Source organism: Myotis brandtii, unplaced genomic scaffold (genome assembly GCF_000412655.1).
Source record: "Myotis brandtii unplaced genomic scaffold, ASM41265v1 scaffold806, whole genome shotgun sequence".
In the NCBI taxonomy this organism is placed as follows: domain Eukaryota; kingdom Metazoa; phylum Chordata; class Mammalia; order Chiroptera; family Vespertilionidae; genus Myotis; species Myotis brandtii.
Window position 1 is genome coordinate 11,412 of NW_005371249.1, and position 23,221 is coordinate 34,632.

Consider the following 23,221-nt stretch of genomic DNA (forward strand, 5'->3'; position numbering starts at 1 on the left):
TTCCGGTGGACTGGCTCTACCCCCGCTCACCACCCGGGCAGCCGCGCCTGGCCCGCGCTCCCTCCCTCTCAGCGCGGCTGGTTTGGGAGCAGAAACAAAAACCAGAAAGGGGCAGGCCTTCCCCAGGTCACAGCCATCTGAGACTGGACCCCAATATATTTTGCATTTCCCCCTCCCGCACGGTGCACCTAGTTAGGCTGCCATCCTTGAACCTCTCCTTGCCCTCTTACTAGTTAGTATGTGCCTCCCGTCTGTGTATTTACTTTGGTTCACTAATTTCTGTCTCTGCTTTCTCTGCTCTTTTTCCAAGTTTTGTGAAGATTTTATATTTGTGCATTTTTTTTAAAAAATGGTTTTTTTTTTTTGTCCTAAGGATAAAAAGAATATATGCACACTGTAGAAAGCTTGGAAAACAGAAGAAAGATGGAGGGGGAAAAGTACCTTCCATCCTTTCATCCAAGTGTCAATAATCTTATGGTATTCCCCCCCCCCCCGCATTTTTCAAAAATTCTTTTAGTTGAAATAAAATCATATGGTGACTTCTATTTTGCTACATGCTTTTTTTTAATGCTTTTTTTTTTAACTTAGGGATTTCTTATGAACCTTTTCTCAATTCACTAATTAATTACAAGACGACTTCATCCTCTCCAAGGTGGCGTAGAATTCCATGCTAGGGAGGACTGCTGATGGACATCTAGCTTGTCTGCATCTTGTTGTTGTCATATAAGGTGCTAAGATGGACATCCTGAACACGCACTTCTCACTCACCCACTCCGTGTCCACTGCACCTTCCTCCTGGTTGGAGAGGTTGGGAAGCTAGGAGCTCAAGTTTCCCGGCCTTGTTTGCAGCTCGAGTTCTGGATGTGAACTAGCTGCTGCGAATTAGCAGTACCCCTGCCAGATGTGGAAGGTGGTGGGGAGAGTCCTGCCCCGTCGGGACATCACTAGCATGGTGGCAGGAATGTGAGGATTGTCTGCATTAGCCCTCCTGTCCCTTCCTCGGCGTCCAGCTGCATCTGTGGCTGCAGGTCCACTCCAGCTACCTGCTCTTTGAATCCGGCTTCAGGATGTGTCTTTGACCTACATAACCCCAGGTGGCCTCAGATAGTAATGAGGCTGGTGGGCCAGGTCCATCTTGTTCTGGGAGTTGGTCCTGAAGGGCTACCTAACGCCTGCTCTCCCTCTGGCCCTTCAGCAACTCTGTCAGCCCCTGATTCTCTGTAATAAATGCCTATCTCCCCATATTGTTCACAGTCTCTTGCTTGAACCTGACTGTTTCACATAGTTGTTTCTTAAGCAACATCTCTATGGAATCTTTTGTTACCATGTTATCCTTAGGATGTTCCCAGTCCTTGCTGCAAAGTTTAGTTGGTCACTAAAAGCACTACCTCTTGCATCCTGCCACATCTGTGCTCCAGTTTCCTGGCAATCCTATAGCCCTTGCAAAGCCCCTTCTCCCTCCCCCACAGCACATGGCCAGCCTAGAACTCCTTGGGCATTTGGCAAGGCACTCCATGGTGGATTGACTCAATGATTATTTGATCAATCATTAACAGGCCTCGGCAAAGGCAGTGAGTCCATGACAAAGCAAGCATCTACATTTGGTCAGACCGAATTTGAAAGCTGTGGCAGGTGAGAGAGGCCAGTGGCAGATAGGAAGTGGTCACCATGGGGAGAGGTTGGAGGCTGTGTTCTGTAAGGAGCAGCTGAAGAAATTGGGGGTGTCCACTCCTTAGAACTCAAGGGACAAGGTTATACCTTCCAAATCTCTGAAGGGTGAAAGCAGATATGGTCCTAGAAGGCAAAGCCAGACCAGTGAGGGGAAGTTACGGGGGGGGGGGGGGGGGGGGGGGGGGGGGGGGGGGGGGGGGGGAAATGCTGACAAAGCACAATTGGCTAAGGACGGAAGGGAGGGAGCGCCTTGAAAGGCAATGAGCCCCCACCTCTGGAGGAATACAAGGGGAATAGACAACCATTTGGCAAAATCTTATGGAGGGGAGTACCAGGTAAGGAGTGAACTAGACTTAGCTGAGCATCAGAATTGCCTGAGGAGCTTAAAAAAAAAAACAACTCCTTGAGTCTCACCTTCCAAGATTCTAAATTATTATATGTTGGTTGGGGCCCAGAAATTTTTTTAAGTTTCTACATGCTTCTGATGTGCAACCATATTTGGGAAACACCAGCCTAAGTGGTCTTTGAGTATTCCATGACTCCAACATAGACAGTTTTCAGAAACAGACCTGCCCAGTGAATGCTTTGTCTGTCTCTAGATTCCATTCAGCATGCCCAGCCTGGACACTTCCTAAGCCATGGCTGGCATCAGAACTCACCGCAGTAGTCCTGTCGCAAGACATTTGTAAAAGCATCAAAAAAAAAAAATTAAAAGACTAAAACTTTTCCACGATGCTTGACCTTTATGGTTTGGAGAGAAGGATGAATGTGCAGAGGCTGAGGGGGAAATCCACAAATTATTTTTGCAGAGAGGTTAACTATTTTTCAGGATTGTTTTGGATTCAGTTTTCTGGTTGTCAAACAAAGATCCAGGCCTGGGTAACTGATCCTGGGCCTGGGGCCACTGAGAGTGTTTGGACTAAAAGGATTGAAGGTGAAGGGGAAACGGTGAGATAACACAAGCCACAGTCAGGTCATTGTCAGCAGGAATGTCACCCAGGGATGTATTTACACTGGCCTGGTGGGGGAAGAGAAGCTATTTCTGGCCTTAAGCATTTTGGAGCCTTATATGTCTACGAAGTTACTGGAGAAGATTCCAGGCTCTGAGATAATGAACGGAACAGACAGATTCTAAACAAAAAGACATTCGAACTGCACTGGGTGTTTATTCTGCACTGAGCATAACAGGTGCCTCTGTTCTCTGCATTTGACCTGAACAGGGAAGACTGGCTCAGGACACTGAGGGAATTGCAGGGAATGGAAATTTTAAATAAAGATGTTTATCAAAAGCAAACCAAGGTATCCCCTACTCCCCCTCTTTTTCTCCTAAGTGCACCTCTAAGTAAAGTTTACACTCTGTGAACACAAAAATCTGAATGTTGTCAAACCAAACCAGACCTGAGTATTTTCCATAGCTCGGCTTCCCTTCTGCCTGCCTGGCTTCCTTGCTCTTTCCTTCTGTCCGCACCTCAGTGTACAGTTGAAGAGACTGAGACCCAGAAGGGGAAAGGGACTTGCTCGAGGTCACACAGGGGATGGGTGTCTGAGTTCAGACTGCAACCAAGGCTCTCACAGAAGCACCCATATAACCCTGGCATGGAGGCAGTGTGTGTGGCAGCGAGTGGCATCTGCCGTCAAGGACCTGGAGGTGGGGAGATCATCTGGATTGAGCCCAATGTGATGATTAGGGTCCTTGTCAAAGAGACACAGGAATGTCAACATCAGAGGAGGAGATGCAAAGACAAAAGCAGAGGTTGCAGCGATGTAGCCACCAGCCACCAAGTGCAAGCAGCTGGAAAAGCCAAGGATACAAAATTCCCCCAGCCTTTCTGAAGAAACGCATCTGTGCCAACACCTTCATCTCAGCCCAGTGAGACACATTTCAGACTTCTGAGCCCCCAGAACTGTAAGATGATAAATTTGTGATAATTTGCTACAGCTAACAAATACAATGATTAACTCATTTATAGCTTTTTATAGGCACTTGAGTTTATGGCCCCTGGAGCAGGCCAGATGGTCAACAGTATTCCGTGTGTAGAAATGCCATAACTATGGTGGACATTGTGTCTTCTGTTTACCCAGCATTCCTTTCTTCTGAATACAGCACCCCTCCTGCCCCCACCTCCACCCCAATCCTATTTTTGAGTCAGAACTGGTCAGCATAGCATCCTACATATTCTGGGGACCTTGTTAAACCTTCTTAACTAGGAATGCCTTATATTCTGCATTTCTAACAAGTTCCCCAGTGATGCCAATGCTGCTAGTGCCAAGACCATGCGTTGAGTGGCAAGGGTAAAGGATGAGAGCTGAAGGACAAGCAAGGATCGAATAAATAAAGAGGCAGGAAAGGTACAGGTGAAAAGGGCAGGCATCTTCACAGGCCTTGAGGTGGGAGGGGTCAAAATGCATTCAAGGAACTGGGAGAAGACAAGCAGGTCAGAAGCAGGAAGCGTGAAGGGGTGAATGGCTCTGGAAGAGGCTGGAGGCATGGGCAGGGATCAGACCATGCAGGGCTGTGGAGGCCGAAGTAAGGAGTCTGGCTCCTGAGCCAGCACCCTGGATGAATCTAACACAGCGATTTTCCCCTTTTTCAACTCATGGCACACATAAACTAATTACTAAAATTCTGCAGCACACCAAGTTACATATTCTATTTTTTGGCCAATCTGGCAAAAAACACACATATAATTTTAATTCATTCACACCAGATGGCTATTGTTACGTTGGCTGTTATCATTTCATTATTTGACAATCTAAGGGAAACGAAGTCAGTGCCCCTGACTAAATAGCAGGTATTGCATGTTTTAAAAATTCTTGTGGCACACCAGTGTGCCGTGGCGCTACAGCTGAAAATATCTGATCTAACATGGTCTCACCCTGGAGGAGCTCAGAGGACAACGACAAGATTGACCCAAACAAAACGAATGCAAGAAATTCTGTTTCTTTGTTATGGGGTGGGGCCACAACATTAGTAACAAAGAAACAGAATTTCCGGAGGATGAGGCCCAGATGTCAGGATTTTAAAAAGATTCCCAGGTGATTCTAATGTGCAGCCAAGGTTGAGAACCACTGCCCTAGAGTGTCTAAGAAGAAGGAGTCAAGGTGGACATGATCCAGTTTGCAACTTGAAAATCTCATTCTGGTTGGAGTGAGTGTCTCCTGTAGTTTCCTGGGGGAAAGACGATTCCAAGGTATGTTACCAAGAAAAACAAGTATTGGTAAGTACTTAAGCTGGCTGCTAATGGGCACAGACAATTTGTTATATCCTCTCTATTTCTTGTTTATATTTAAGCTTGTTCATAATAAGTAAAAAAAGAAGAAGAAGAAGACAAGATTATGTTGCCAAATCAATAGAATATGTCCTCTTGGTTCAAAGGCTCTGTAATGGATCTGTCGCTTAGTGACCCTCATGACTGGGCTCAATGTCTTTATCTAAATCCACAGTTAATTATTGGACGGCAATCACGGAACCAGGCAGGGGTGGTACAAAGGGCATAGGGTGAGGTGTCAGAGCCTGGGTCCTGGTCCTTGCTCCAGCCTCACTGTGTGACCTTGGGCAACCTCCTCCCGCTGGGCCTCGGTCTCCCCCACTGAAAAGGAGGGGATTGAGATGGACAAAAGGGCCAATAGGGGATCAGGGCCACAGAAAGTTGTAGTAAAGCTGGTAAATACTGTTCATTGCGAGCAGAGTCCTTGGGCCATAAACTTTGGACCCCGAATGCATGCTCTGTGAGAAAACCAGTCAATTGACTTTCCCATCCTGTTATCATCTCTGGTTATGGGCCATTATGAGGCAACGGTTGAAGTACAAGGTGTTGGCAGCGGCCAAGTGTATCGTGGCACATTTGCTGATTGAGCGAGCCTGAAATGTTGCCCACCGTTAATGACACACCGTGCGGATTTGCCAACGAATGCACAAGGGCCTCTTGCATCCAGCAGTATCTGACTCCTTGCTGACCAGAGTAGGGGAACAGTGGCTCAGGATGCCCTTGTCTTTCACCTCTGTCTCCAGACAGTTCTTTTTGATTCAGCGACTATTTCCTAGGCACAGCCCTTTGCCGAGGCCCAGCAGTTCCCACATTAGCAGGCAACTGCCATCCATCCTTCCTCCCTCCACTCAGTTCCTGTTGCTGATGACCCTGCAGCAGAAGCCCTGGCAGCGCAGAGGCGAATGGGACAGCACCCCTGTCCTCAGGCCGCTCACTCACTGGAGAGGCAGACGGACGTGGAAACTGGTGTGTTTCTCTCACACAGCATGGAAAAGCCCCATGATGCCAAGAGAGCAGAGAGAAACAGGAAACAGAACAAAGCAAAGCCTGGGAAGGTCAGGGCAGCTTCCTGCGGGAGGTGACACTTGAGCTGAATCTTGGAAGCTGAAAAGGGCTGGGGCAGAAATGGCACTTTTGGAAGACAGAGTTGAGTGTGCAAATGGCCAGAGGTGAGAAGGGGCTTGTGGGCTTGTGAGTAACTCCTGCTGGCTGGTGACCGGGGTATGATGGCAGGTTGGGGAGCAGTGAGAAAGCCAAGGCTAGAGCAGTAAGAGGGGTACAGATCATGAAGGGCCTTACATGTCATGCTGAGGAGTTTCAATGCTATCCTGAGGTGGCACAGAAGGACATCGAGGCAGGAGGGTGACTTGGTTAGATGAGAACCATTTAATGTCATCAGATCCCATGGCAGTGAGTGAGGATTCGGCTTCGCTCCGAGTGGCAGACTCTAGTGAAGGTGGCTTACACAGAACAGTGGTTGATTTCTCCCAATAAGTAAAAGATGCCCAGAGGTAAGCAGTCCGGGGAGGTAACTGTGTAGGATACACATCCTTTCCTATTCACCATTTGGTTATGCTGAGCAATGGGCATCGTGTCCGTGGCCCAAAATGGCAGCTACCACATCCACATTTCAGTTAGCAGGATAGAGGAGTGATGAGACAAAAAGGCAAAGTGTTCTCGCCAGCAAAAGACACTGAGGATCAGAGAGAGAAAATGATTCACTCACAAGTGGCACAGCTGGAATTGCAAAGCTTGGCCTTGAATGCCACACGCTCCAGCACTAGGCAAGCTACTGGAGGGGACTGGCCTGGGCTGAGTCTCTCCTCTGCATATCTGGTTCCAAAGATCTTGCCATGAGGGGCCATCCAGGAGGCAGCCCCTCCCTGAGAGGAATACCACGATGGCTGACCCCTGGCCTTACAGAATCAGGCACAGATCAGGGAGCAAGGGGGCCTTAGAGTTCCGGCCCAACACCGCCATTTTACAGATGGGAGACTGAGACCCAGAGAGGCCTTGAACTAGCATCCATAAGGAGAAACCACATGTAGCACAGTCTTATTTATTGTTCCCCTGGTATCAGTGTGGTGTTTAAACAATCTTTTCAGATAGGCTGCATCCTGGTTAAGGTATCAGCTGCAGGTTGGTGAAATTGCCCCAGGGTTGGGATAAGGAAGGTGCTTCCCACTGCACATCTGTTCACATGGATAATGGATCATGGAACCTTCCTTCCTAGAACAGACTGACGTACCTGCATGCCAGAGAGGGTGGACCCACAGAGGAGAGAGGACATGAGGTGTAGTGGGCAGATCTCCAGGCTGGGAGACCAGAGGCCTGGATCCCAGGCTGCCTGCCTCCCTGTGTGTCTTCTGGGCCTAATTGCACAGTGAAGGGATTGCACTAGATCACAGACCCCAATGAAATCTTACAGAGAAGGCCAATGTGAAGCCCAGTGAAAGGGAGCTGCTTGCTGCATCCTCCCCTCCCCCTGGCGACCCCTTGAGGCAGCACCAGGGGTCTCTGGCTCTGGGTTCTTTCTAGTTCTGGGCCTGGGCTGAGAGGTCTGGGAAGGTCCCTGAGGAAGGGCAGTGTAAAATGACTTAAGGTCAGGAACCAAGGAATGTGGCTTCCACCTTGTCCAGTGAGAATCCGTCATGGGGTCTAGATGTCAGCTGGCCAGGTCTGTGCTCCCAGGGCCAAGTTCTTGAACCAGACGACCTGCTAGAAAGGCTGGTGAATGGACTGATCACAGGTCTCTGGCCGGGCAATGGCTTCATTCCCAGTTGCACTCCTAGTTCTTCCATGAGCCGAGGCTCTGGTATGTAAAGCGTGGGAGAGGCTCCTCAGAGAGCCGGTATCAACCCTGGGGAGTGCTTGCATCTATGGAGGGGCCCAGACCAAGCCCAGTAGTGCTATTCAAAACACTGACTAAAGGAAAGCCAGCAGTGACTCTTGAGCGTAGAGCCTGGCTCTAAATTTTCTGTACCTGGTCCCTGCATTTCCCTGCTGAGCTAGGCATTACTCCTTTAGACACTGAGTCATGGGAGATTTTAGGGGTCCTAGGGCAGGGGCTGGCGGCCAGGGTGGAGGTGGGCTCTCGGGGGCCCAGACATCAGCTGCCTACAAACTGAAAGGTGATCATTTTATGTTAAAGCATCTATATGATAGTCCTAGTGCTTTTCAGCTAAAAATGAGTCCTGCGTTGTCATTTATAACTTGAGCCAAAGGGGGTGCCACTGTGACAGGAAGAATATGAGTTAATATTATTGTTACCCTGAATATACAGGACAGGACACTGAATCAGAGAGGGACAGGGGGTTGCCCCAGGACAGGCAGAGAGAGCCTGGCAGGGCAGGGCAGGGCAGGGCAGGGCGGGAGTAGTACCCCAGGACATCTGTGGCCTTAGAGGTGCAGTTACTGCCTGTTGGAAACACACCCGCGCTTTGCACATGGATGTTTATTTAACAGGCTTCCTGACTTTCAACACCCAAAGAGGGGAAATAGACAATTTAATCTTATTTTCAAGCAAAAAGAAAACCAAGAGGAGGGGTAATGAGGGGTCAGAACAATCCTCCCGCTGACCAAGGCCAGAATCTCAGCTCACACTCCACTAAAGCCATCTCGGTGACTGTGGGATGGGAGGGGCTGTTTATTCACCGGACAGCATTGGCAAACCCTGTTTAATCAATACCTTCTTAGAATCATCATCACCATTATCTGCTTCACAGAGCAGCGAAGTGTGAAAGTCTCTCCCTCCCCACCCATGTGCTGTGGCACACCACGAACTTGTGGTTTGAAACAACACACATTTATTCTATTACAGCTCTGGAAGTAGAAGTTGAAAATCAGTTTCCTTGGCCAAATCAGGGTTTCAGCGGGGCCGGATGCCCTCCTGAGGTTCTAGGGGAGGACTCATTTCTTTGCTCTTTCAGTTTCTAGAGCTGCTTTTCTTGCATTCCTTGGCTCATGGTCCTTTCCTCCATCCTCAAAGCCAGGAGCTTAGTACCTGCTTCCTTGATAAGGGGCCCCTGGTTGCATTTAGGGTCCACCTAGATAACCCAGGATAATCCCCCCAGTTTAAATCTTTAACTTAATCACAGCTGCAGAGATGCCTTTTCCAGCCAAAATTATGCAGGTTCTGGGAATTAGGACCTGACTTACTTTGGGAACCATTATTCAGCTCACCAGATAGAGGAAACCACATAGAGGAGATGCCCTCATTCGTGTTTCTGTTTGGGTTCCAAAGCCATCTGTCATCTGGCTGAAGGCAACTGGGCTAAAAACATGTTGATCTTAATTTGGTCTAAATGACAATTTGGTAAAAAAAAAAAAAAAAAATGTTATAACCAGGCTCCAAGATGGCCCCCAGCACTCTGACTCCTAGTATTCACACCCACATTTTGTGGTCTCCTCCCACAGTGTACCAGGAGGTTCGCCTGTGTGACAGCAGATGGTAGGAGTGATGGTGGTACGTCACATCGCGATTAGACTATGAAAGACGGAGGCTTCTGTCTTGGGCCTTCCTCTCTGATCTCCTGCTCTGGGAAGAAAGCTGCCATGTGAGCTTTGGAGATGCCCACCCAGGAGGAACTGAGACCTCCTTCCATGCTGCCAACCTGCCCATGAGTGCACTTGGAAATGGATCCTCCAGCCCCAGGCAAGCCTTCAGGGGGCCCTGGCGGGCAGCTTGATAACAATCCCATGAGAGGCTCTGAGCTAGGACCATCCAGCTAAATCCTTCATGGCGTCCTTGCCTTCAGAAACTTGTTTAAAGGTGCTAAATTTGGGGACAATCTGTTATGCAGCAATCCTATATAATAAAAGGCTAATATGCAAATAGACCTAACGGTGGAATGACCGGTCACTATGACGCGCACTGACCACCCGGGGCAGATGCTCAATGCAGAAGCTTCCCCCTGGCGGTCAGTGGACTCTCACAGAGGGAGCGCTGCTCAGCCAGAAGCCCTGAGCTGGCAGGAGCCTCTCCCACCTCCACAGCAGCACTAAGGATGTCTGACTGCTGGCTTAGGCCCGCTCCCCACGGACATCCCCCGAGGGCTCCTAGACTACGAGAGGGCGCAGGCTGGGCTGAGGGACCACCCTCTCCAGTGCACGAATGTCATGTACCAGGCCTCTAGTAGATAATAAAGACAATGAATATTCTCAGTCTCTGTTTTTTCTAGTATAGACATTGTCTCAGTATCCATGGGGGATCGGTTCCAGACCCCAAGGATATCAAAGTCCAAAGATTCTCAAGTCTCTCATTAAAATGGCATAGTATTTGGTTATAGGCCACAGCAGAGTATACATATACATCACTTCGTTCATGTGGAATCAGCATAGTGCTCAGCATGTGGCAAATTCACATTTTTCTTTTTGGAACTTTCTGGGATTTTTTCCCCCCTGAATATTTTTTTGATCTATGACAGGTTGAATCTGTGCTATGAAATCCATGGACATGAAAGACTGACTGTATTGGCAACTTTTAGTTTCTCCAATGGGGCATTTTGTAAACTTTTGGGTAACTTGACACACTTTGTCCATTTTCCAGGAGTGTGCATGGATTCACTTTGCTGTTTTATAAACATTCAGCTTATTTTCATCCATTACCCCTGCATGCTCATGTTATTTTGTTTGTTTAATGTATTTTATTGATTTCAGAGAGGAAGGAAGAGGGAGAGATAGAAACATCAATGATGAGCCCTAGCCGGTTTGGCTCAGGGGATAGAGCGTCGGCCTGCAGATGAAAGGGCCCCGGGTTTGATTCTGGTCAAGGGCACGTACCTTGGTTGCAGCTCCTCCAGGGCCTGGGCCCTGGGTAAGAGCTCCTGAAGGAGGCAACCAATCGACATGTTTCTTTCACATCGATGTTTCTCTCATTCTTTTCCTCTCTCTTCCACTCTCTCTAAAAATCAATAGAAAAATATCCCAGGGTGAGAATTAACAACAAAAGAAACATCCATAATGAGAGAGGATCATTGATTGACTGCCTCCTGCATGACCCTTACAGGGACTGAGCCGGCACCTGGGGCATGTGCGCTGCTCTGCTTTGGCTCTCTAGACGTTATAGGAAAGGAGTGAGCCAAGGCAGGGCTGCGCTTAGTGCACTGGGAAGTCAGAGAAAAGGGGGCCTTGGAGACAGGATCAGGGGATGAGCCCGGGTCAAGCTGCTGCTGCCCGCTCTGCCCTGGTTGCAAGCCTCCTGGGGACCCTTAGAGTTTAGGAAGAAATGAAAAGTCCATGCCTGGGAAGGGGCATGGGTGTGCTCTAGAGCGAGCTTACACTGAGTCTTTGTCATGAGGATTCTTATACCCCTTTTCTTCTTCTTTTTTTCCTGTAGGCAAGAATCTTAGGGGAGGGTTTCGGTAGAATATTCATCAGCTTTCCAGGTGCGTTTTAAATATACTGATGCATCAAAATGAGCACGTAGGGAAATTGGTGATTATTCTATGGTTTGTTGTATTTTTATCTTCCGTCTGTTTGGCTTTAATGGGGTTTTTGTTATTTGTTCCCCGACTTCCTCTGTCCTTGGATTTAACTGGCACAAATGGTATTAATGGGGCCTTTGTTCTCTATTTCCCAGGCCAGGGTGACTTAAGCTATGTCTTCTCTGGTTAGGGAGGAGTGTGTAAACCATTTGTCCTTGGTTGGGGAAGATAAGGTCTTGTTCCCAAGCTGGCGGCCAGCTGCCCAAACTGTTTGGCCTTGTCTACTTTTCTTGTCTCAGTTTCCCCATTCCACTTGCCCAGGAACTTTCCTAGCTTCTTACCATCCTGCCACATGACCAGCACATCCACGGGCACAACTACGCCACAGCTGTGTTGGTTGTTGATGCATCTGAGCCGCAGAGGAGAGAAGAGGCAACAGCTCGAGGACTAGCTGGAGTCAAGGCCTGGAGGCAGGAGGAGGGCAGAAGTGGGTGGCAAGAGCTCAGATGACTGAGGGACTATGGAGTTTGTGTCAGTTGGGCAGCATCTGCAGGTGTTTTTGAAGCAGTAAAGGGATCTGCCCTCTCTTGCAGGCCCACGCAGCTCCCATCCAGTCCCTGCCCCAGACCCTCCGCGCTGTGCCCAGTGTACTCGGCCGCCTCCTCCTGGTACCCTCCGAGAGGCACCGACTGCCTGGATCCCCTTCATGCCTCTCCTCTCCTCGCCATCAAAGTTTATCCCCCTTTTGTCCTCATGTCATGTTTTCTCTGCTCTCTGCTAAGGTCAGGCTGGAGGGGAACAATCCAGAGATCCATCAGGGTGAGGGTGATTGGTCAGAGAGCGGCTCTCTGTTAAGGTTTGCTCATCAGGTGTCCTTGGATGTGTTGCTTGTCCTCTCTGGGCAGCAGCTGTTCGTCTGCAAAGCCGAGAGGGTAGAGTAGGCCAGTGGTTTCCAATCCAAGGTCTTTAGCAGTGAAAGCATCCCAGAGGACACTATCGCCTGGAAACGCGTCCTCTCCCAGATGAGCATTCAAGAAACGCTGTTTGAGAGGCAGGCACAATAGATCCCCGCCAGGAGCCAGAGGGGAGGGGGATGGTGAGCCTCAGTTTCCACCTCTGTAAAAGGGTGTAACACCCTCTGCATCTGACTGGCAATAATCTGCAAACAGGTGAGGCAGCAGAGGGGAGGGAATGCTGGGGTGGGGTGGGGTGTCTGGGGATGAAAAGGCTGAGAACTAGCAGAGCTCCCAGTAGGTGTCAGGTGCGGGGTCTTTCTCCTTTCCTTCTTTCCACTGCTGGGCATGTTGGCTGTATGTGGGGTGGACCCGGGAAGGAGAGCCATGTCCCTTGGCCATCCAAGGTGGGAGGTGATGGGTGACCTCCCTCGCAAAGTCTCTGACCCCACATTCCTGACTAGGTGCACGTTTTGGACACTGAGGGTTGGCTGCAGGCCAGGCCTGGCTGCGGGGCTCCGGGGCAGGCGGGGTGGAGTGGGAAGCAGCTTGCCTCAAGATGAATAGGCTCAGCCCACTGCTTTGTTTAGCTTTAATCATTCAACTTCTCTCTTCTATTTGAAAACCTGCATCTGATGTGATGGCCTGGCAGCTGGTGAGAAATGTGGGAAACTGGGCCACTCGAAGGTTTGGCTGCATGTGTGACAGCCCAGTGCTCTCTGCCTGGATCTTGCTCACTCACTCACTCACTTACCCATCACACATCTACTAGGAGTTCACGAACTCCCAGGCTCAGTGCTAAATGCTGGGATCCAAGTGGTGAGTAAGACTCACATGGTCCCTGCCCTCTGAGGATGGGGAGACTGAGAAATACAAATAAAGTCTGGAGTTTACTTCATCGTGACGTACCAATGTCAAATGTCTTTGTTCTGACCCTTGTACGGTGGTAACATAAAATGTTAACAATGGGGGAGGCTGGCAGAGGGATATTTGTGATCTCCGTAGTATCTGTACAACTTCCCTCTGCATCTAGATTTATTCCAAAATTAAAATTTATTTTTGAAAAAAGGAAGCAGAAACATGTTACTACTAAAATAAAAGCATTTGTTTAAAAGGGAGGGAAGGATGAGTAATAGACAAAATACTTCTTAGAAAATGACATGGAAAGTTTTATTCTGTCCTAGTTGACAGGGTTAGGATTTTTTAAAAAAATATATTTTATTGATTTTTTTACAGAGAGGAAGGGAAAGGGATAGAGAGTTAGAAACTTCGATGAGAGAGAAACATCGATCAGCTGCCTCTTGCACACTCCCTACTGGGGATGTGCCCGCAACCAAGGTACATGCCCTTGACCGGACTGGAACCTGGGACCCTTGAGTCCACAGACTAACGCTCTATCCACTGAGCCAAACCGGTTAGGGCAGGATTTTTGATAGTTAACAAAATTCCTAAGGAAAAAATGTTAAACCCTGAGGATTTGTGTAAGGTGCTGTCTTATAATCTCATGCTTCAGCTCGGTGCTAAAATAGAAGGGTGTACAGTAAAAGTATAGGAGAAATCACCAATTCTAGAAAAATTGCAGAAGGTTTCCTAGAAGAGGGGGCATTTTGAAGAGGATTTTGAAGGATGAGTAGGAGTTATATGCTAATGAGAAAGTACAGATAATACTTACTCTATAATTATATTTACTAAATATTTATTGGTTACCCACTAAGTGCCAGTCACCAGGATGGGCTCTGAGGATACAGCTATAAACAGAACCAAGAAATGTTCTCTGTCCTCATGGTGTTTTATTTCCTACTACTGTCAACAACATATGTCACGTTGTAATATGGGGAGGGGGAGTGTGTATGCTTTTGGTACGTATGGTATTCAACATACGTCAACTACTGGGTCTGCCCTGTCACCCATCCTGACTTGTAAGGGGCACCACTCCACTTGCAGCCTCTGCTGCCTGGGCCACTGTGTTCCTACCAGGCTGTTTTTATAGATATGCAATCTGTGTTGTTGCTCGGAGCATTTGGTTTTATGTTTTGCTGTCATTGTTTTGAAATGCTTAATAATTTCACCTTTGAACTTGTGTTTTGTAAGTGAAGTCTAATGAGATAATGGAGCGTATATGTGAGCAGAGGAGATATGCTGGTGGCAGAGCATGTGTATGTGGGCTCAGCCCCTCGGGGATGGTAGGCAGTGTGCCTGGCCACTTGATATGCACACACACTACATTTAGGGTGGTCCAGGGTGCTGAAGGACCCCAAAGGGGCAGCCAGGGCTGGGACCTGGGCACAGATTGGTGGTGGTGATGGTGACAGCAGCAGGAGAAGCAGCCATGCTGGCAGCAGCCAAGGCCCCAGGACAGAGGGACCTTCAGATCGCTGGTCTTGGTTCTTTACTGCATTTATTGGGGGACTACTTTGTGTCAGGCCCTGAGTTTGATAGGAAGTCTAGTTATGCCCTACTAGAAGTGGGAGGAAATGTTGTTTCTCTTAACAGTTTTTCATTCCATTAAAAAATATATAGCCCAGCTGGCATGGCTCAGTGGACTGAGCGTCATTTCATGCACCAAGAGGTTCAATTCCCAGTCAGGGCATATGCCTGGGTTGCGGGCTCAATCCCCAGTAGGGGGCGTGCAGGAGGCAGCCCATTGATGTTTCTCTATAATGAATGTTTCTATCTTTTCTCCTTCTCCTTTCCTCTCTCTCTAAAAAAAAATCAATAAAAATATAGTTTAAAAAATATATATATACCCTGTCCAGTGTAGCTTAGTGGTTGAGCTTCGACCTATGAACCAGGAGGTCACAGTTTGATCCCCAGTGAGGGCACATGCCCAGGTTGTGGGCTTGATCCCTAGTAGGGGCATGCAGGAGGCAGCTAATCAATGAGTCTCTCATCATTGATGTTTCTCTCTCTCTCTCCCGTGCCCTTTGTTTCTGAAATGAATAAAAATATATTTAAAAATACTACATAGCAAATTTGGAGGATATGAAAAGGAAAAAAAAAAGGACTCTGTAGATTCAAAACCTCAACAAATAATTAGTATTAACATTTTGGTGTACTTCTTTTTAGATGTTGCTATGCATATTTTCAGAGTGTTTAAGTAATACTCTATAATATATATTCTAGCCCTGGCCAGGTGGGTCAGTGGATTGGAGCATTGTCCCGATACGCCAAGGTCGTGGGTTTGTTCCCCGTCAGGACACATACAAGAATCAACTAATGAATGCATAAATATGTAGAACAGCAAATCAATGTTTCTTTCTCTCTCTCCCCTTCCTCTCTCTCAAATCAATTTTAAAAAATAATTTAAATTAAAAATATATATTCCACTTAGTGACTATACCATATATTAACTTTCTTTGACATTTATGTGGTTTCCAATTTTTGATGACTTTGCTTTGCATCTTTGTGCATAATTGTACCTTTTAATAAACTGACTCATTTCAAAAAAGCATAAAGTTTTTCATGAATTTCACATTATTTCCTAACCCAGAATTTCTGCTCTTTGTCTGCAATGGTCTCCTTAGGCGAGTCATTCACTCATGGGTTGGTTATTTCAGCACTGACTTCTCCTCAGCTTTATCACAATACAGTTAATAACTCTGAGGAAATGGACAAATTCCTTGGAAGACTCAAACTACCAAAGCTTCACTCAGGAAGAAATAGATAACAAGAATAGCCCTGGGTCTGTTAAACAAATTGAATTCATCATTGAAAACCTCCCAACAAAGGAAACTCCAGACTCAGATGGCTTCCCTGGTGAATTCTAATACCAAGTTATCTAAGGAAGAAATAACACCAATTCTACACAGACTCTCACAGAAAAGAGAAGAGGAGGACACGCTTCTAGTCATTTTTAAAGGCCAACATTTCCCTGATACCGAAAGCGGACAAAGACATTCCAATAAAAGAAAAGACTGTAGTCCAACATTCCTCATGAATAGAGATTCCCCTTCCACAAAATATTAGCCCAGCAAATCCCGCAGGACATACAAAGGATCATTCATAATTGCTTTGTTGGGAAGGTGGGCCATGGGCCAGGAATGCAGGTGCCTTCAGGAGCTGGAAAAGGGGAGGAAACAGATTCTCCCCAGAGCCTCCAGAGGATACAGTCCTGAGCAGCCCATGTTAGTCTTCTGATCGCCAGAACTCTACCGTAATGAATGTGTCAGTTTCAGTTGCTAAGGTTGCACTGCTGTGTTACAACGGCAAGAGGAAACTCAGAGCATCACAGGTGAAGGGTTCCTGTTTCCAGAACACTGGGACTTGGCGTGGGCCTGGCCAGGGCAATGGAGAATGCGGGGCCCCAGTGACTGTGAGCTCTCGGTAAGGTCCCTCCCCGTTGTGGCTGGATTGTGTGCAGGCTGCCTCCCTCCTGGCCCACTGACCCACCAAGCTCAGTGATCTTGCCTCCACGCCAGAGAATGAGCCCTTTCACCCCCACACTGTGAAGCTGGACCCCCACACTGAGGGCAGGACCCTGCACAGAGTCCCCTGTGAAGTGGGTGGCTGACTTTTCCTGCCCTCTCAAGGTCCATCCTGGAAACTTTGCCCTGTATGTGGCCATGGACCAGTCTGGAATTGAAGGTGATTTGGATCCTGCTCCCCCCCGCCCCCCAACTTTTTTTTTGTTTTGTTTGGGACCCTTTCTAATCATGCCCACTAGAGGGTACTGTGTACATGTATATAGAAGGTTCTGAACACAAATCTGAGCTTTCCCTCCTGCAAACACTCAAGTAAAAAACTCAGACAAAGACATCCCCACACATGTGCCCACAGTCAGACACATGAACACAAACACACGACTCATCACACACATAACACCTATGTATATATGTATCAGTACATGTACATAAAAACATACATTCATGAACATAGATGTCACGTGGCCATAAAACACAGGCACACACAATGCACTTATCCACATACATTCAGATCCACACAGAATCATCTGTACACACACACTCACACACCATCACTCTAGACCAGCCGTGGGCAAACTACGGCCTGCGGGCCGGATCCGGCCCGTTTGAAATGAATAAAACTAAAAAAAAAAAAGACTGTACCCTTTTATGTAATGATGTTTACTTTGAATTTATATTAGTTCACACAAACACTCCATCCATGCTTTTGTTCTGGCCCTCCGGTCCAGTTTAAGAACCCATTGTGGCCCTCGAGTCAAAAAGTTTGCCCACCCCTGCTCTAGACATACACACAGCCAGTGACACATTGGCAGACAAACACAGTCACGTGTACAGTGACATAACTACATACTGAGACTCCCAGACACAAGCATGAGAACACAGACACGTGACACCAACACATCTAAACACCAACACACATGCACACCTAGCCCGGACCTTAGTTATCATCTGTAGAGAATGAAGTCCCTTGAGGGATGATTAACATTGTGGTGTTTTCTAAGAAAAACAATGGAAATGTCAATGTCATACTCTCGATGGAACTGTTTTATTCCTCAAATGTTAATGAAAGGCAGATCAGATAACACTGAGTTTTTAAAGAGAAAAATAGTTTTCTGCCTTGACAAAGCAGAAAACCCAAGCCACAGTTTTGTAAACAATGTGTTAACATATGGAGGCTCTGAGATACCCCAAAACAGATACTAGTTAAAACAAAATGCTAAAAGAATTTCAACAAAAAAAATCAAGATAACCCAAAATATCATGTAAAGATAAATAATAAGGCCAAGTAAATCCTTCTTTCTTAGAAAGAGTGATAAAGACTCACGGAGTCTTTGCAATGGTTATCAGATGGCCAGGCCTGGAAATTTGCCTTCGAGAAAACAAAGGCATTAAAATAAAGAAAAGATAAAAGAAGGAAAAAGGGAAAGGGAGCCTATAAAAATAGCTGATTTGATAACGCACTGTATAGCTGAGAAAAGTCAGCTGTCAGAAATGCATCCTGCTCTGGCAGCCAAGCCCTTGCATGAGACAAGTGTGTTCTCCGGGCGCTGGGCAGAGGATCAAGAGGGGGTGTGAGTGGCTTTGCACCAATGTGCACTGTCCATTGCTTGGCCTCTTTCCACAGAAGCCTTGAAGGCAGGGGAGAGAGGCTTGGTTCTGGGCCAGGACACCAGGTCCACATCTCCGCCACTTCCACATTGTGTGATCCCGGCACGCCCTGCTCCTCCCTGGGCCTCAGTCCCCCAGGAGAACAGTGAGGAAGTTGCCTTCTCTAATCTCTGAAGTTCCTTCTCTGACACCTTCTCATGATGAGCCCCTAGGAATCTTTCTGAGACCCCCATTGCATCAGTGGCCAGAACTGTTGCAAGTAGCTCTGTTTGTGCATTTAACAAAGTGCCCGTTCCAGCCCATCAGCTCGATCCCAGGGAACAATAGCTCAGGAATAGATAAAAGGCATTCATCAGGCAGCCAGGCCCAATTATCATGTCACACTGAATGAATGTATTTTAAAATCTTTTCTGACAAGAAAATGTTCCAAGTAGGTACCTTCAAATTAGCTGGAAAATCCAGAAAATTTGCCATTAGGGCGTCTTTGAAAAATCTTTATTCCCCCCTACTGTTCCGTGAGAATTCCTTGGATATTATTAATTCTTTCTAAGGGTCTGACCTTGTGCCCCTCCTCCCTCCACCCCCGCTGGGACTAAACCTCCTTGTCTATCTGCCCAACTCCCCGGGAGCCATTGTAGAGATTATACACACCACAGCCCTAACAGGGTATCACCTGTCCATCAATTTCAAGTGTCAAGTGGATGCTAGTAGAAATTCAGTTCTATTCAATTCCACCAACATTTACTGAGCATCTTTTCTGTGTCTGTGAGCTCTGTGATAAGAGCTGAGTCTACCCAGCATTTGTCCTTGAAGGGACAGTCCACTAATGGGGACATGTTTAGAAACAGATCAGTATCAGCAGGAAGGTCATGTAGCACAGTGAAAAGTCAGGCAGACTACATTTTAAAACCTGATTCAGCTACTGGCTGTGTGACCTTGGGCAGAGGACTTCACCTCTCTGAGCCTTGCCTCCCTCACCTCTATAATGGGGGAAATGACACCTACCTCCTGAAGCTGTTACGAGGAGGACCAGTTTCAGGATACACAGTCCTTGCCTCCCTTGGACTCACCTTGTGGCCAAGGCCTGGCATTCCACTGTCATCTCTGCCTCCCAGGTCGTTCCTGACCGCTTCTTCACAACAACACCACTGTCTTTCTGCTGCTTTATTTTCAGCTCCATGTTGCAGACCGCTCGGTTTGGTGGTTTGGGAGAACATTTCCGTAGCCTGATGAGAAACTGTATCACATGCTGAGATATCTGAAACACGTGGCGCTGGTGTGCAGATCTGGACCGGCAAGAGCAAGCATCTAGGGAAGGAGAGATGGATTCAGGGAATTCGTTTCCAAATGAATGGAGAACAGGCTGCTTTGGCTTCTTTTGTGGGCTTGTGCAGGAGCAGAATGCTGACGAGGGGAGATTTCTTGTTGACCCACAGAATTTCAGGGCTAGAGGGGGACTCAGAGACCACTTAGTTCTTGTTTAACAAGAGAGAAAACTGAGGCCCAGAGATGGAAGAAACTTGCCCAAAAGCACACAGTGAACCTGGGCTAGAGTCAGGCCTAGATCCCAGATGCTCTGCACCCCTCTGTCCCTCCTTTTGTCCCACTGTTCACAGGTGACCACCCCGAGGACTGGAAATGGGCCCACCTGTCCAGCCTTCCTCGCCTGTTGGTGGAGCCCCAGCCTTGACCCCCCAACTCTGACCTTCCTGTTGTCAGTGTGAGGTGTCCAAGGCTCCTGTGCACAGTGGTGTAGGGACCTGCCTCCACCAGCCTGCAGCCCTCCAGGCCTGGGGAGGAGCTCCATTGGCATCTCTTCAGTGGGATTACCCTGACTCCTCCAAGTAACATGTTGGGGCTACCCAGAGGTACACAACTCAGATGCCACCGGTACCCGGAGCCTTCTGCTGGGTTTCCTTCTACAAAACACTTCTTCCTGCATGAATGGGTAGACTCATCTGTCCTGTTTTATAGATGGGGAAACTGAGGCTCTGAGAGTGCAGTGTTTCTCCAAAGGCCACCCAGTGACAGAGCCATAGAGCTAAGCCTTGACTCCAGGTCAGCCCCCGTGGAAGAGGAGGGTGGCACCAACAGAGGAGCTGTATTTGTTCGCAGTCACCCTAGTCAGAGGTGCTGTTCAGCAAAACCCCACCTGTCTCCTCCTTACTTAACTGATAGCATGTGGCCTGAACCTTCGTCCTTTGTTCATTTTGCTCCAACCAGGGATGTGAAGAGGAAGCGTTCAGACCATCCTGCCTCTGGGGCTGCCTCAACCCCCAGGGATGTGAAGAATGGACCCCAGCACATGGCTCCAGAGAGACCCTGTGCTCACACAGCCTTGCTTGCCTGAAGGAGGCAGGCAGGAGGATGCTCTCCGACTCACTGTGATTTCCAGATCTCACTAGAGTGCATCTACCTGGTTCATCCAGAAGCCTAGATGTGTGGGAGTGCGGAGCTCATGGGCGATAGAAAGGTTAGCCCTCCAGCCTCTCCATCTAGAAGAAAGGTGGCATGGTGCTGAGCAAGCTGCTCCAGCATCTCCTCCTCAGCAACCTCAAGGCCATGGAGACAGCCAGGGGTGGGGCTGGGATTCAAACCCACAGGCCTGGGCCCTGAGCCCTGCTCCTGATCACTAAGCTTGTGTGACCTGTGGGGATGAGAGTATGGGATCAATGACTTAAGGTGTGTGTGTGTGTGTGTGTGTGTGTGTGTGTGTGTGTGTTGTTGTTGTTGTTGTTGTTGTTATTGTTTTTTCTTAATCCTCACCCACGAATATTTTTCCATTGATTTTTAGAGAGAATGAAAGGGAGGAAGGGGAAGAGAGAAGAGAGAGAGAGAGAGAAAGAGAGAGGGAAACATTGATGTGAGAGAGACACATCAATTGGTTGCCTCCTGTACATGCCCCGACTGGAGCCAGGGATCAAACCTGCAACCTAGGTGTGTGCCCTTGATGGAGACTCAAACTCAAGACCCTTCGGTGCATGAGCTAACGCGCTAACCACTGAGCACACTGGCCAGGGCTTAAAGAGAGTTTTTTGATAGAGAACAGGGCATCTTAGCCAGGGTTTTCCAGAAGGCAGAGCAAAAAGAGTGCAACCCTAGAGAACAGGTGTGAGGGACGAGGGAGGGGGAGAGGGAGAGCCAGGCAGGTGGGATTGTGTCCTGTGCCCACTGCTGGGACCGCACCTCCAACCCCACCACCGATGGGCCATGTGTATGAGGTCTGTCTGCACTGCTCGCTATTGGTTTTATCTGAAAGCACTTGCAACTGTTGTGGAAAAGGGAAACACACTCAAGAGAGAGAGATTTTTTCTCCTCCTCCCTCTCCCCTATCATCCCACCATGATAAGTGCTGGCCTCAAAGGTTTCTCAGAGAGGAGGCGCCAATTTTATCTTCCTGGGCAGGGAAGAGGAAGAGTCTTAAAGGACAGGCAGCAAAGGGTAGGGAAGGGCATGCCAACCAGAGGGAACAGCATGGGCAAATGCCAGAAGGAAAGAAGGGACGTGTGTTTGAGAATAAGAACTTTGATCTGGGCTCAGCATGGAATGCCTGAGAGTTTGAGGAGGAGAGACGAGGCTGGTGAGGTGGGCCATAGTGCAGGGCCTTAACTATGAACTTAATGTGATCTAGGAGATGGGAAATGGCGGGATTATGAAATGTTCTGATCTCTCTGTATGCTGAGTGTTGGATGGAACAGAACAGAAATAAGATGAAATCCACCCATTAAACAACCACTCAGTAGGCAGCAAGTCCATGCCTGATTCTGCACAGGGTTGGCTGCCCCCTCTCCCCCCACCAAGATGGGAGACCAGAAGGAAGAAACCCACACTGCACTCCGGGCCAGGCTCCAGGCTGTCCCCTCTGGATATCTTCACCTCAAACTGTGTCTTTTGAGGCAACACCTTCATAAGGCAGCCTCAGAGGCCCACAGCTGCCAGATTCCTGCTTATCTCTCTTGTAAACACAGATGTTTTACTCTCTTGTCAAAGGAATGCTCTTACAGCTTGCCTTGGGGAAAACAGAAATTTCAACCCCTCCAGCCTCCTGAAAAAATGCCATTGTGAGGTCTCTGGCTCAAATGCAAAATTGTGCAAATCTCTTCTTTGAAAGCAGAGGAGGGCCTCCCTCCCCCCCACTCTCTGGGCCTCCACTCCTTCATGTGGTAAAGGCAGGAGTTGGCTAAGAAAGCCCCTTACTTATATGTCTACTAGTTTATCTCCCCACTAGACTGAAGCTCCTGAGGGTGAAGGCCGCGTCTCACACACACGTGGAAACCCTGGCACCATTTTCAAGAAATGTTTGGGGAATGAATGAATGAACGAACGAACAAATATGGGCAAATATGGGAGGGTGCCTTCTTGCTGTGTTGTCCTAGGATTTCATGCAGTCGGTGAAACACAACTGTGAAACATTTGTCTGCTTTCAGCAAGCCCTCAACTTCACTAGAGCTAAAATTTAGTGGCTGCTTCAGGGTGTAAGGCGATTCTCTTTGCCACCAGGTTTAGGGTTGGACATGGATTTCCCATTAGTCACCTCGGATCAGGGGACAGAAAGTGCTGGGAGTCGCTCCCAGAGGACCCACATTTCTCAAGGACAATTGAGTCACTCAATTCACACGACAGCTGTTGTCTGGTTAAATGCCCACTTCTCATCACATTTTAAACAATGACCCAGATGACCCTGTTCCTGGGACCCAACAAAGAATGACTGCCAAGGTCAGAGGGTAGCTTTAACTTGACCTCTTTATAGCTGCCTCAGAAGGGCAGCTGGAATGTGGGAGAGAGAGAACTGGACACTGAGGTAGATGGATTAGGGTCTCTCCAGCCCCACCACTCAGTAGCTTTGTGATGAGGTGTAGGGGGGTTACCTTGAC

The 23,221-nt window shown here is 48.1% G+C and overlaps 1 protein-coding gene across 6 annotated transcripts in view; it reads right to left on the reverse strand.

Moving 5' to 3' along the window:
- The window catches only part of ALDH1B1 (aldehyde dehydrogenase 1 family, member B1), a 211,716-nt gene that overhangs the window by 4,647 nt on the left and 183,848 nt on the right, over positions 1-23,221 (reverse strand). For all 6 annotated transcript variants that reach the window (XM_014531535.1, XM_014531533.1, XM_014531534.1 and 3 more), the window contains one exon: positions 19,418-19,655. In XM_014531535.1, the coding sequence (XP_014387021.1) occupies positions 19,418-19,527 (110 nt within the window). In that variant the 5' untranslated portion in view covers positions 19,528-19,655. The remainder of the gene's footprint in view (positions 1-19,417; positions 19,656-23,221) is intronic.